This window comes from Herpailurus yagouaroundi, unplaced genomic scaffold, assembly GCF_014898765.1.
Source record: "Herpailurus yagouaroundi ecotype Mexico unplaced genomic scaffold, PumYag 141, whole genome shotgun sequence".
Classification (NCBI taxonomy): domain Eukaryota; kingdom Metazoa; phylum Chordata; class Mammalia; order Carnivora; family Felidae; genus Herpailurus; species Herpailurus yagouaroundi.
This window is the reverse complement of record NW_024412396.1, coordinates 49,397,322-49,412,494: the sequence shown is the minus strand read 5'-3', so window position 1 is coordinate 49,412,494 and position 15,173 is coordinate 49,397,322. Positions and strand designations below refer to the sequence as shown.

The 15,173-nt window shown below is 41.7% G+C and overlaps 1 protein-coding gene and 1 long non-coding RNA gene across 2 annotated transcripts in view; both read left to right on the top strand.

The window, feature by feature from the left end:
• The first annotated feature begins 544 nt into the window (after positions 1 to 544).
• The window catches only part of TMED10 (transmembrane p24 trafficking protein 10), a 40,089-nt gene continuing 25,460 nt past the window's right edge, over positions 545 to 15,173 (top strand). The window contains exon 1 of the mRNA XM_040477745.1: positions 545 to 830. Coding sequence (XP_040333679.1) covers positions 606 to 830 — 225 coding nt within the window. The 5' untranslated portion in view covers positions 545 to 605. The remainder of the gene's footprint in view (positions 831 to 15,173) is intronic.
• On the top strand, positions 9,270 to 10,122 carry LOC121032067 (uncharacterized). Its single transcript, XR_005791057.1, has 2 exons — positions 9,270 to 9,840; positions 9,959 to 10,122. It is a non-coding gene; the product is annotated as an uncharacterized LOC121032067 (long non-coding RNA).

The following is a 15,173-nucleotide window of genomic DNA, read 5'->3' as shown; positions in this document are numbered from 1 at the left end:
CTACGCCCAGCTCACATTCATCAGGTAACCCATACACCTAATCTGAGATACTGGCTCCGCTCGCCTAATAGCTAAATTAGAATCTTTCCGCTCAGCCTCTCGAAGTTTTCTTCTCTAGTGCTCAACGTGTCAGTTGTCACCAAGGCAGCAAGGTGCTGGGAAGGCCCATCTGCCTGCGCCCCGCCCGGCGGGCCTCGGAGGCCGATGGGCGGGACTAACCAAGGGCCTTTGTGGCCGTTTCCTATTGGTGCTTGGTTGCTATGGTATCACCGACCTTAAAAACTCGCGGGCACTACTTCCGGAAGTTAAAAAAGAATTACTTCCAGGGCTGCCCACACTTGTTACGGCTGACTGAGCGGTTACTAAGGTTAACAAAAATAAAACTTTTGAGGGAAACTTATAGAAAACCGAATTTAACCATTTTAATTTGTTGATATTACGTGGTATCATATCATGTTTTCCCTTTCAAGAGATTTATCATATAGTCCTCGTTTATTTGCCAGTCTCCAAAATGGCGCTCACGGCATTCGGTCAGAGGTGAGTCACGTGGGACCTCCCGGTTCCGGCGCGGTAGAGGCCCAAGGAGGTGAACCGTCTCCGGCACCATGTCTGGTTTGTCTGGCCCACCAGCTCAGCGTGGCCCTTCCCCGTTGGCGGTGCTGGTTTTATTCCTGCTGGGCCCCAGCTCGGTGCTCTCCATCTCCTTTCATCTCCCCGTTAACTCCCGCAAGTGCCTCCGCGAGGAGATCCACAAGGACCTGCTGGTGACGGGCGCGTACGAGATCACCGACCAGTCTGGGGGCGCTGGCGGCCTGCGTACCCACCTCAAGGTGCGGCAGTGGGCGGCGCGGGGAGGGAAGACCGTAGGCGTCGACCGAGGATGGGGTGGAGGGGCGGCCTGGGGCCTGGAGGGCGGCCTGGCCTCCCTGAAGCGCGATGGGTGCGCGGTCGAGACCGCCCCCTCATCCGGCTGGTCGGAGTTGGCGGGGCGGGGCGGGGCGCCAATGCCAGGGAACCCTTACAAGGGCCGCGAGGCCTTGCTGGATGTGGTGACCGCTGAGCTGGGGCGGCCTCGACTTTGGTCGTGGTCGGGGTCCTGTAAGTGTTCCGGTCCTAGTTATCTTGAACTGGAACTTGTTTCTCCGAAGAGGCCTCTGCGTGTTGAGTATGTGTCGGGCTTGGCATCATCAGACCCCCTGAAACCTGCAGGAAAATCATGGAAGGGCTGAAGCTTACCGTGAATAATAAAACCCGTTATTTGTTGAGCATTAGCTGTGTGTCAGGTCCTGTGCCACGTTACATATGATACTATTTAGTTCGTTACCGTTGGTTTCATCTTACACGTGAGCAGACTGAGGCTTAGAGCGATGTAGAATAAATTGATGTCCGAGCTGGAATTCTTGGTTTGGGAGTTCAGTAAGGTGAAAGAAAAGGACTGCAGTCTTACACTCGCCTTGCTTTTTATTTGTAATACCTGTGATTGGTTAAAGTCGATCGTTGGTCACAAAATGGTCACTCTGTAGTATTTTCTTTAACGGTACCCCAGAGTTTGGATTTGGCCAATTTTTATGCAAGATTTCAACAGTATTCGTTGATGGTGACAAACTACTACTGTAATGCCAGTTTGGCCCTCTTGTGCCATTAGGATGACCAGCGCTGTCTTTGAAAAGTTAATATAATATGATACCCATAAAGCTTTGATTGTTTTATTCATTCGGGATAAGTGCACAGTTTGTTAAGAAAAATGGGTCTTAGACTAAATAGGAAGAAACCTTTTTACTTTTTCATAGAGCTTCGGGTATAGTAAGACCATAATTTATGTTTAAGGTATTGGAACCCAGTAGTGGTAATTATTTATATTTTATTTGGGAGATATAAACTATTTTTAGGGGTTTGCTCAGTGACCTTTTCTTTTATTATTCTCTTCAGATACCAAACTTCTGTCTGACCAAGAAAGCTGTGATCATATAATTTTAGAGGTTTAGATACAGTGTTTTGAGAGTCATGCTGCTGACTCCTCGAAGGATGTAGTGCATAGAATAAGAGAATTTGAGCAATAAAGGAGATGTTACTCTCCTCTCCAGTGTTGTCCCCTCTGATTTATATTTACATTTTGAAACCCTTCAGTGGCTCACTGTTGCTCATCTGATAAAGTTTAAATTTTCCAGCGTGCTCTGTAGCGCTCTTTATGATCTCTTTCTGGAGCTTTATGTATTTGGTCACTCCCCATTTTGCATTTTAGGTATGAGCCACCCTGAACAGTACCCTGAACTTATTTTCATCTGATATTGTAGCTATTTGTCTTTATACCTTGTCTTTCTTATTAGATTGTTAGTATTCTGAGGGCAGGAATTATTTTCATGTTCATATTTTCCAGAATCTCAAGCATTTGGCCTGCCTTCTAGTAAGCCGTTAATAAATACAGGAAGCATAGTTTAGCTTTATGGCCTCATGTGAATTATATCGCCTCCAAGACTGCTGGAGACACCTCAACAACACTAACATTTTGCCATCACTCAATTGGTCTCCCCACGTGTGCTTCGTTCTCTTGCTTCTAACCAGCTTAATTGGATTACTCCTGGGATCCTAAACCCAAATAAATGCCAGGTAGGCAACATAAATGAATGAATTGGGACAGATATGATTATAAACAGTGGCAGTGATGATACCTGGGAGACGCTGGGAACTGTTAATTTGGGGTAGCCAGTACCGATCTCATGATGTAGGCCTTGTTGCCACATCTAATTTTTCACATGAAGTCAGAAATCCAGGTTTTGATGTGAAATCTCCTGATTTTTAAATGTCATCAACTGATTCAAATTGATTTGGTTATGGTTTGTTTGCAGTTTTATAGAGAAGAGTATGGTCAGTCCGCCATGAATACAGTACCCAGACTCAATACTTACCAGGGTCTTGCCACACTTGTTTCATCGAAACTGCCTCTCCTTCTCATTTTATGCTGATTTTTTTTTAATGTTTATTTTTGAGAGAGAGAAAGCAAGCACGAGTGGGGGAGGGGCTGAAAGAGGGCGGGGAACAGAGGATCTGAAGCAGGCCCTGCGCTGATGGCAGAGAGCCCGACGCGGGACTCAAACTCACGAACCAAGAGATCTCGACCTGAGCCGGAAGTTGGATGCTTAACCAAAGTCGGATGCTTAACCGACTGACCCGCCCTAGTGCCCATATGCCGAATTGTTTTAAAGTAAATCCCAGATATCATGGTATTTCAGTCTTGCACACTTCAGCATGAATTCCTTTAAGCACGTAGTCACGGTGCTATGTGGCTATACTCACTCCACAAAATTAATAATGCTATCCAGTAGTACCCAATTCATATTCAGGTTTCTCCACTTGTCTCAGAAATATGTTTTTAAATTAATTTCTTAGATCTCTCAAGTCTTCTTTAATCGAGTCTTGGCAGTTGTATTGTCAGTCAGTTGTCCGTAAAATGTCCTATACTGCGGCTTTGTCTGTTTACTTCCTTGAGGTATCATCCAAACAGTTCTTTCTGCTCCCCGTGTTTCTTGTAAAAGGAATCAGCTCTAAGATTTGCTGCAGTTAGTTTCAGGTTTATCTTTTTGGTGAAGAGTACTTCGTGGGTGCTGTATGCCTCATGCGGCATCGCAGCAAAGCACACAGTACTTTCTGTGCCTCTCAGTGCTAAGATTGATCAGTGGGTTCACCTTTGTGTTAGCGTCCTACTGCTGCTGTAGCAAATCACCACAAACTCAGTAGCTTAAAACGAGACACATTTATTTATCTGACAATTCGGAGGTTAGAAGTCATAAAATCAAGGTGTCAACAAAGCTGTGTTGTTTCTGAAGGCTCTAGGTGAGAGAATCCATTTCCTTGTCTTTTCCAGCATCTAGAGACTGCCTGCATTCTTTAGTTGGTGACCCTTCCCCCATCCTCAGAGCCTGTAATAAGTATCTCTAAATCTTGCTTTTTCTTCCTCTTTCCCACCGTCTCTCTCCCCCTCCCTCCTCTGCTTCCATCCATCATCTCCTTCTGATTTTCCTGCTTCTCTCTTTCCCTTATAAGGACCCTTGTGATAATCTCCTTATCACAGACCCTAATTTAATCACACTTGCAAACCCCCTTTTGCCATGTACTATAACATTCATGGGTTCTGAGGATTAGGGTGTAGACATCTTTGGAGAGGTGGGCATTATTCTACCTACCTAAGGTGGTAGCAGCCCAAAGTCTCCATTGTAAAGCTTCTCATCATTCTTTTACTTCTGAGTCTATTGCTGACTGTTGTGCGAATTTATTGTTTCATTAAGGTTGTGTAATGATTTTCTAATTTTGTTATTTCTTCCATATTTGCTAGCTGGAATTCTTTTTTTAATTTTTAATGTTTATTTATTTTTAAAAGAGAGAGACAGAGTGTGAACAGGGGAGGGGCAGAGAGAGGAAGACACAGAATCCAAAGCAGGCTCCAGGCTCTGAGCTCTCAGCATGGAGTCTGATGGGGGCTCGAACCCACAAACCACACGGAGTCTGATGCGGGGCTTGAACCCATGAACCACGAGATCATGACCTGAGCTGAAGTCAGATGCTTCACTGACTGAGCCACCCAGGTGTCCCTTAGCTGGAATTATTCTTAAAGAATTCATCAACTTTTAAAATCATTTGGTTACCCTAAAATTTTTAATTCATGTAGAAAAGGCAGGATAAATGCAGAATTCATTCCTTCTAATTGACAATTTTCAGAGTAAGAGAGAGTTGCCTTTGTCATTCGAATGTAGTCTGAAGAAGGTGTTATTTTAATGAAGTATTATACTGAAATCATTTTTTGTTATTTCCATTTTTAGAGTCATTGTTTTTATCACTTGCATTCTTTCTTTAGGCTCCCATGTCCCTCTGGTTCCTGTAGCCTTTTATTTTAACACAACCCCATTAGGGTTTGATAGCTTCCCTGTTTTGTGGAACAAGGTATCCTAGGCTCATCTTTCGTCTGCGCAACCACTGACCTAGAAGTGGCGGTTCCTCCAAGGAGTTCTGTCCATTTTTGTGGGGAATGGTATTTTAGAGACCACAAGCTGGGTGTCATTTTAAAAAATGTAATATACTGTTCAGGCCACAGAACACTTTTGTGGGCTTGCTCCAGTCCCTTATCACGGTTTGCAACCTTTTTTCATAGCATCTATTCACTTTCTTTTAAATTTTGACCACTTGTGCCCCACACTCTGCCCAAGGATTCTCTGTGCATCATTTCTGCTTCTGAAGTATACCTCTTGAGTGAGAGAATCTGATTGGTTCAGCTCTTTTTTATACGCCAGGCCACATTTCAGGTTTCTCACAGCCTACTGACTGTCTTCTCTTTGGTGTTTTGTCCATCCTTGGTTCAAGCAGCCATGGTTTGGGCTGAGGTTAAGAGGGGAGCTGGAGGCTTTCTGTAGTGTAAAATTTAGCTAACCGGACTTGGCATTTCATTGTTGCTCTGAATAAGGCAGTCTCTCTCATAAGGGTCTTTGTGAATATAGTGCCTCGATTGGCCTAATGCACTTTCTTCCTGTCAGGGAGTACCTTAATGTCCAGCGAATATATCAATGTTTTCACGTATCACTGTATGTTGTAGTTCTGTGTTTATATACACAGTTTTGTGTTTTCTTTCTTTTTTTTTTTTTAAACATTTTTTTTCCACGTTTATTTATTTTTTGGGGACAGAGAGAGACAGAGCATGAACGGGGGAGGGGCAGAGAGAGAGGGAGACACAGAATGGGAAACAGGCTCCAGGCTCTGAGCCATCAGCCCAGAGCCCGACGCGGGGCTCGAACTCACGGACCGCGAGATCGTGACCTGGCTGAAGTCGGACGCTTAACCGACTGCGCCACCCAGGCGCCCCCAGTTTTGTGTTTTCTTACATAGACTCTAAACTCCTTGAGCAGAGATTGTATTTCATTCGCCATTGAAATGCCTGTCTAATACAGTGCCTGGCACATAATACATAGTAGGACTTCAACATCAGAAATTAATGGACAAATGAATTGGCAGTGTCCTAGCCGTATCTCTGATTTTTTTTCTCCTCTTCCTTCCTCTTCATGTCTTTCCTCCCACTCCTGACTCCAACCGTACTGAACCTCGTGCAGTTCCTTGAATGCAGTGTTCTCTTAATCCGGACCAGTGTTTGGCTGCACACCCCTTCTGTGTGCCTTCTTTATAACCTGTTTGACATGGCACTTTTGATGTAGCATGGTGCTTACTTTGTGAAGTCTTTCGTGTCTTATTCATCCCTGTGTCTTAAGTTCAATGTACTGTATACTCATTATTCTACAACTGAGTCAAGTATATTAGCCTTATTAAATAAGAGTTGAGTGGAAAGACCCTGGATGTGGAGTTAGACAGATTTGAGTTCAAATCTCAGCAACTCCACCACTTAAATGGTGTATGGTCTCCAGTGAATTACTTAACCCTTCTCCTTGAGTCCCTGATACGTAACAGGGCGATGATAGATCTCATAGAAGTGTTGGAAGGACTAATTGAGGTGGTTCTTTATTATTCAGCGGATTATTCAGGTCATATATATTATTACTCTTTTGTTTCCTCTCTTCTGAATGAAAATTGCTAATCTGACTCCCCTGTCATATGTCATTGCAGTGACCTGATAAAGAATGTTATAATGAGAAGAATTCTGAGGATTTTGTTTGTGATTCTCCTATTCATGCAATGAATATTTTAATATTTAATATATGCCAGACCTAGCTGGGGAAATGGGGACGGAGAGCAGATGAAACCCTTGAGTTCTAGTTGGAAACAAAAACAGGTTAAAAAAACACACACAGTTGCAGCTAGTGACAAGTACTATAAAGAAAAATCAAACACTAGGGGGTAGGGAGTAACAGAGGGGTAGAGCATCTGAGTGGTCAGGGAAGGCCTCTCTGAATGGCAATGGATTGAAATGATGGGCGGGACTCTAAAGATTTTTGCTTCAGGCCTATATTAAGATGTGTTTTGTGCTGAGATTTCCAGTGAATTTATCCCATACCACCCTTCCCTGTTTTTTTTTTTTGTTTGTTTTTGTTTTTGTTTTTGTTTTTTTCACAAAATGAGGCTAACTCAGGCCGAACAGTATCAGATTTAAAGACTTTGCTATACAAAATTGAAGCAGGATGTATTGACTCATCATTTATAGTGAATATAGAAATTTTTTCATTGCTTCAGGCCCATAATAAGAAGCCTGTTGTAGGAACTCAGAATCTCAACTCTGTTGATTTTGAATTGAAAACCACATTTTCATTAAGACTAGATGATATCATAATAGTTTAATAAGCTCCAATACCATTTATCATTTAGAATGCTTATTAATAGTGCAAATTGGAGGATGAATTAGTTTTAGGTGATGAGTTGTTGCCTAAGGGTGATTTGTACATTACAAATAGTTTACAGAGTGCAAAAAGCAGTTGTGAAGAGTTGTCATAATCATCACCCAAAAGGAAAGAAAAGCCTAATGGTAATAATTGAAATGATTTATACTTTTTCAGCCTCTTCCAAATAATCTAATTGGTCTAACTTTTTTTTCATTGTCATTTTTTCAAGAGTGCTAATGCTAATTAATAGTTCATTTTGCTAAATGTAATTATTTTTTATTTGGATGTTATACCCAGTTGTGGTGCCAATCTTTCCCAACTAGCTTATAGATGAGAAAGCCAAACTGATCATTTGAGTTCAGCCTTGAGTCATAGGCCTATCATAATTTAAGCCTAAAAATGATCAAGAAGTATCTTGGCAGCTGGGAAACCATGGCTTTTAACTGTTTCCACCCCCAACTGAAGCTGTATGAAAAGATTGGGTGTGTGTGTGTGTGTGTGTGTGTGTGTGTGTATGATATAGTTTTGAGATTACTTTATTTGGAACAGTTATTTCCGTTTATTATTACTGGAATCTATACTGAGAACTGATCTTTTTCTGTTGAGAAAAATCTGTCTCTTTTAGGTTTACATGTGATGTGATTATCATCCAGTGGGTTAGAAACAATTGAATAAATAGGTGGTTTGGTACAGAAGGCCAATTGGTACATTAACATTTAATAGTATTAAAAGCTAGTTTCTTTTTGTAGTATATTCTGATTTCTGACCTGTGTTTCCTTCTCTCTAAAAGGTAAGCATCATGTTACTTCATTTAAATTTCTCTTATTCGGTGAAAAGTTGTCTACAGCCTTCTCTGTTTTGAACTGACCTAGAGAAGGGGCTGCTTAGATGTTGAAATTGGTGAGGCGCCTGAGTGGCTCAGTCCGTTGAGCTTCCCACTTGATTTCAGCTCAGGTCATGATTCCAGAGTTGTATCAAGCCCCATGTCCGGCTCAGCACTGAGCATGGAGCCTGCTTGGGATATCCTCCTCCCGCCCCCCCCCCCCCCCCCCCCCGTGCTCTTTCTCTCTCTCTCTCTAATAAAAATAAATAAATAAAAATAAAATCGAAATTGCTATGCCATGTCTTTATGATGATTTCTGGAGACTGTGCCTAGTTTCTAGGAAAATGGAAAAGATTTATAAAGGTAATCTAGTGGGTACAGTGTCTTCTATGCTGTTTCTTGTGTGAATTGCTGACTGGTGGTTGATCCTGAGCCATTGCCCCCATATGCATACTCAGTCTGGCAGCCTGGACAAGTAGAGCCTTCTGTGAAATCAGCTAGCTGGCCACGGACCAGAATTTGGGCTCCCAAACAAGCCTCCAACTTGAGGGAGGTTGATGTCATCTGCTTTATCCTGTGCCCCCAACCTCATTGTTCAACGTAATGTGTGGGAAATCAAGGGACTAGTTGTTAAGAAAGAACAAGGCTTTGTTTGTGCCTGAAAGGGTCACGCTGGAGGTTTTTACCGTAAATAACTTTGGAACAGTATGAAAAAAAACATTTGATCTGGCTTCACCCCCGCAGTAGTATTGTTAGGGCAGCAACTGCTCTTTCGTTCTCATTCCCCTCCCTTCCTCCCTCTTTCTTACTTTCTTCCCCCAACTTCTCCTCCCTCCCATCACCCCCACCCCCCAACCCTCCACCCCCACCCCCACCCAGTCACGCATGACTGTGTTGAGTTAATGTAGCAAATGCTGATAGAAGCAGGAAGAGAGCATCTATCCATTATCATATACAGTGCCTGGAAATTTCCCATCTCTCTCTCTTTTTTTTTTTTTTAATTTAAGTTTATTTATTTATTTTTTTCTTTTGAGAGAGACAGAGATAGCACAAGTGGCGGGGGGGGGGGGGGGGCGGGTTGAGGGTGGTTGTGCAGAGAGTGAGGAAGAGAGAATCCCAAGCAGGCTCGACACTGACAGTGCAGATCGCAACCCACAAACCAAGAGGTAATGACCTGAGCCGAAATCAAGACGCTTAACCAACTGAGCCACCCAAGCACCCCTGGAAATTTCTCATTTCTAGTTTTCAACACTTCTGCAAGTTGCCTCAAGCAATACTATGCCGCACTGCATCATTGTTGAATTGTGTTGGAAGTTTGAAAGAAGCTAGTGTTGTTTAATGCTGCTTGAGGCCTTTCTAAGTTTGACTTTGTTCTGGGTAGAATCTACATGTGATCCTTGGATTTCAGGGATGCAGTCGGTAGACTTGGTTGGTACTTGCTCTTGCTTGAAAGATCAGGGTAAATGCATTTTATGCCCGTTAGATATATAGCTTCTAGGCCATCCGTTACCTGTGTTCTTCAAGTTTGAAAACATCGGTGACTTGTAGTAGCTCACCTTTCCTGTGGTGATGGGAGATGATGAAGTGTCTATGTGATGAGATGAAGTGAGGTGAATGACAGGCATTGTGAAGTAGCACCAGGCTACTCTTGACCTGAACGTGCATCTGAAGGAGGGTCATCTGCTTCCGTACTACAGCGGGCTACAGGTAAGGGAGCCACACAAAGGGAAATCAAGGATGAGGGGAGACTACTCTACTGTTTTTCCAGTCTAAAACTACAGCATCTTCAGTGACTTGGTGTTCTTTCTGCTTTTTTATGTCTTAGGGTAGTAGATCCCATGGCTCAAGATTCACTTGTGAACTTTTACCAAAAGAAGGGTAGAGGCAGGCCTGCAACCGCAGATCATGCACACACAGTCCTCTCTTCCCCTCCCCTCCCCCTGCACCTAAGGTTGTTGGGTCCTGCTTGTAGGTTATTACTTGGCAGGTAAAAAAAAAAAAAAAAAAAAAAAAAAACAACCACATGCCAGAAATGCTGGTGTCATCTTGTATTTCTTACTGTAGCTTGTTAGCAGCTAAAAGGTTTCATTGAATCCTTGCTTCGTCAGACATTTTGTCTTCAGGTTCCAAATCTTGCTGCTGCTTCCTTGAGAATTTTGCCTTTTGTCTTTTTCTCTTTCCACGCGGTAACTATTTGGGCCATAATTGTCCCTGAGTTTAGTCAGGATAGTGTACTTTATAATATAGTTTGCCATCTAGTAACACTATTAGGTCGAAAGTATGGTTAGTGACCTAAATGTTTATGGAGTTCTGCGTTACAACTAACAAATAGTTACCATCATGAGAAAAGGACAGTAATAGTAACACTTGAGTGCTTGCCACATGCCAGACGCTCTTCTAGGCACTTTACATGTGTTGAATGAATTAATTAACCAATTTATTTATTTATTATTTTTTATACCTGTATTAAATTTAATCCTCACAGGGGCGCCTGGGTGGCTCAGTCGGTTAAGCATCCAACTTCGGCTCAGGTCATGATCTTGTGGTCTGTGGGTTCGAGCCCCGCGTCAGGCTCTGTCCTGACAGCTCAGAGCCTGGAGCCTGCTTCAGATTCTGTGTCTCCCTCTCTCTCTGGCCCTCCCCTGTTCATGCTCTGTCTCTCTCTGTCTCAAAAAATAAATAAACGTTTAAAAAAATTAAAAAAAAAACCTTTAAAAATAAATAAATAAATAAATTTAATCCTCACAATAATCTCACAGAGTATGTGCTACTGTCCTTATTTTACATATGAAGAACAGAGAGAGTAAGGAATATACCCAAACCTTTACAGCTAGTAAGTGGCACAATTGTGATTTGATCACAGACCTGAGGTCTGACTCTAGAACATTCAGTCTGTTAGCCTATACTGTCTTTCAAAGGGAGAAAAGGATACGTGTTTCTGTTTTAGTTCATTCTTATCAGTGTATAGAACTTGTACAAGGGTCCTGATGTTTCTAAATTCCTGAGTTAGTCATTCAGAAGCCATAATGATAGTTACCTTTAAAATAATATGCACACATTGTATAGTCAAGTGTTCTACCACAGACTGATTGTCAACCTGAAGAAGACAGAGTCCAAGTAGGAGCCTAATTGAAGGAAATTACATCGTCAGATTTTCACCATCTACAGCAAAGCTGCAAGCTGATTGACCTCTGCTGCTATGGTAGCCTTCCTGGAAAAGACGCATGGGTTTTTTTGTTTGTTTGTTTGTTTGTTTGTTTAATTTGAGAGAGAGAGATTGTGTACACAAGCAGGGGAGAGGGGCAGAGGGAGAGAGAAAGAGGATCCCAAGCAGGCTCTATGCTAAGCGTGGAGCCTGATGCCCACCCAGCTCGATCCCACGACCTAGGATCATGACCTGAGCCGAAATCAAGAGTCAGATGCTCAACAGACCCAAGTGCCCCTGTTTTGTTTTGCTTTGTTTTGTTTTTTAAACATTTTCTTGGGGTTGCTGGGGTATGGAGCTGATTCAGCAAATGAAAGCAATGTGTGACCTGTGTCAATACAAAGACAGACTTGCCACCTTCCCTGTGGATCATATGTTATTTTACAGGAGTAGATATGGACTTTGTCCAAAATAACTATTTGTATGTCCCTCATTAAAGTTTGTGAAAATGCTTGATGCTTGCTTGGCTCTGAGTAGCCTATAAATTTCTTGAGAATCTGCAGACACATGTGTATATATGCATTTGATTTCATCTTTCTGGATAGTATTTTTTAAAACAAACTTTAAAAAAAAATTATTTATTTTGAGAGAGAGAGTGCAAGTGGAGAAGGGGAGAGAGAGAGAGAGAGAGAGAGAGAGAATGAGAGAGAGAGAGAGAATGAATGAATCCCAAGCAGGCTCTGAACTGTCCGCCCAGAACCCACAGCAGGGCCCGGACTTACAACTGTGAGATCATGACCTGAGCCGAAATCAAGAGTCGGACCCTACTTAGACCCTTAACCATCTGAGCCACCAAGATGCCCCTTAAACAAACTTAATTTAATTAATTTATTTAAGTAATCTCTACACCCCACATGGGGCTTGAACTCACCACCCTGCGATCAAGAGTCGCATGCTCTTCTGACTGAGGCAGCCAGGTGCTTCACAAACTTTTAATTTTAGAACAGTTTTAGAGCATTAAAATGTTATTATTGACTAACGTCCATACTTCATTCAGATTTCTTTAGTTTTCACCTAATGTCCTTTTTTTGGTTCCAGGATCCCATCTAAGATCTTTTACATTTAGTCATATCTCTTTGGGCTCCTTTAGATCATGACACTTTCTCAGACTTTGTTTTTGAAGATCTTGTGAGTTTAAAGGAATGTTGGTCAGGTATTTTGCAGGATGCCCCCCCCCCCCCTTGGGATTTGTCTGATCATGTTTTCTTTATGATAAAGCTGGGAGTATGGGTTTTGGGGAGGAAGCCCACAGAGGTAAAGGACCATTTTCATTACATCATATTAAGGGAGCATGCTATCTGCATGATTTACCACTGTTGCTGTTGATCTTGGTCATCTGGCTAAGGTAGTGTTATTGTCAGGTTTCTCTACTATAAAGTTACTTTTTCTCTCCTGTTCCTTGGTGTGCTGTTTGGAAGGAAGTCACTATACACAGCCCACGCTTAAGGAGTGGGGAGGTCTGCTCAGTCTTCTTGAGGGTGCTGTTTTCTACATAAATTGAGTCTTCTGCCTGGGAGATTTGTCTCTGTTGAATGCTTTATATCAGTATGGATTCATGAATATTTATACTTTGGATTACAGTCCAATACTACTTTATTTTGTTGCTCACATTGTTTCAGTTTGGGCTGTTGGGAGCTCTTTCATTTGGCTCCCGTGGCCCTTTAACATACCCTCCTTCTTATTTTCTGTTTTGTTTTGTTCTGTTTTTGAGACTTTCTTACTTTCTGGCACTACAAAGTGCTACAGACTCATCTTGTATAACTTTCTGCCCCCGTCCGGGATCAGCCATTTCTACGAGAATCCCTGCTTCCTTTTATTGGAGAATGAATGGTATTAGAAACCAAGATCTGGGTAGGTAGTATTATTTTTAAGACCTCTCTTCCTGGCTTTTTTTTTTTTTTTTTTTTTTAACACTATTGTGGTTTCAGCAAGTGGCCAAAAGTAGTTCCAGTCTTCTTGGAACTTTTAGAGTAAGTCTGGGAATTCTGTGAGCAGTAAGAGGGGGGTGGGCTGGGCAGAGAACCCTGGCACAGGAGCTGTCGTCTAGGTCCTTCAGGTCCCACCTTTGCATTAGGTCAGGCACATCATTATAGAGGAGCACTAAAAGTACTTATTCGAACTGTATTTGTATCTTTAGCAAGTTTATGGTTGAAATTGGAGAGTGATATTGGTCCCTGTCCTTTTGCAAGGACCTTCCTGATAAATTGTTCTTCATGTCTGGTTCCAGGAAAATTATCTATCATCAGAAAACAAATGATGTGTAACCTAACTTGGTTCTCTTATATAGTCTTTTAATCTTGGCTTCCAGAAAACTTAGAGCCAAATTTATTGTGTACATATCATTTGCTGGATTCAGGTTCTTGATAGTGCCTATTTGTTTCTTCCTGCAGGTGACTTCTAATTTCTTTTATTCCTAATTGCTTTATTTGCCTAGAGTATGGGCCTGAGCTTCTTTTTTTAATTTTTTTAATTTTCTTATTTTTTTTATTTTTATTTTTTCAATATATGAAATTTATTGTCAAATTGGTTTCCATACAACACCCAGTGCTCATCCCAAAAGGTGTGGGCCTAAGCTTCTTAAAGATCCTTTTCAAGTAGGCAGCATATTATCTCGAACGTTTCATAGAAGAAATGGGAGCAGGCTCCAGGAGCAGGACCTGCTCAAGAACCTGTTTTCTGGCTACTGCCTGGGATGGTCCAAGAAAATCCAATTCTTAAGGAGTTTATTTTCCTGGTGACCTGGATTTTCACTTATTTTGACAGTTTCAGTGTGAGCATTTACATATTCTTGACATCAGCTACCCCGCATATAGAATTAACGCTTTTTCCTTACTTACTAAGTTGTGAACTTTGGTTTGCTTTTCTTCAGAAGGTGTTATCTAGAACACAGCTGTATTACTTCCCATTCCTTGATGTCATATGGGTGAATTTTATGGTTTGATATGACCTTTGTTTAATTAAGAATCTTACAATAAATATTATAAAGGAAGTAAACTTTTAAGGGCTTGCTGTTACAGGAGGTAAAAGTGGCTGTTATTTATCGTATTACCAAGGTACTTTAGTAGAATTTAAGGAAAAAAAGTAGAATCTCTCAATTCTTGAGACACCAGATGACTTTTTAAGGTGATCTGTAATTAGAACATTTTAATTTGAGGAAATTTAAAACCATCATTTCAGGATTTTAGGCTTTGCCAGCTCTGGCTAGTCACTGAGCTTGGCTCAGTTTTCTGTTTCTTAGCTACCTACTGATTTATGTAATTATTTTGGGGTTAGTGCATATGCTTGCTTTTTTTTTTTTTTTAACTAATATTGATGGTGTGGCTCCTAAATAGCTGCAGAGTTATGAACTACATGGGAAACCTCCTGATTTTCAGATAAATTCTAGGATCTCAGAATGCCCAGTAGTCCTTAAGAGCTTAACATGGAGGGTAAGTTCTCATGTTGCTTGCTTGGATTTCCAAATATCTGAATAAACAGTCTTTCTACAGTTGTGCCAACTGAAGGTCATAGGGAATATAGGAATGTGAAGGCCCTTAGGGAATTGTGATCATTATCACACACTTTCGGGATTACATTTCATACTGATAAAAGGGGTAGGCAGTGGTGGTTCCTTTGCCTTCAGCCTCTTGTAAAGCATTTGAGTCTTTGCACGAAGATGTATCTTTAATATATTTTCAGATGTCATGGAAAGAACCATGAAAGCAAGTGATTCTACCATAATTGTAGTACAGTGCACATTGTAGCAAGGGACTACTTAAGCCATGTTTACCCCTTCTGAGTACCACCTGGAGGTATGGATTATACCAAAGTCTTTCAGAAGAACATGGCAGGCTTC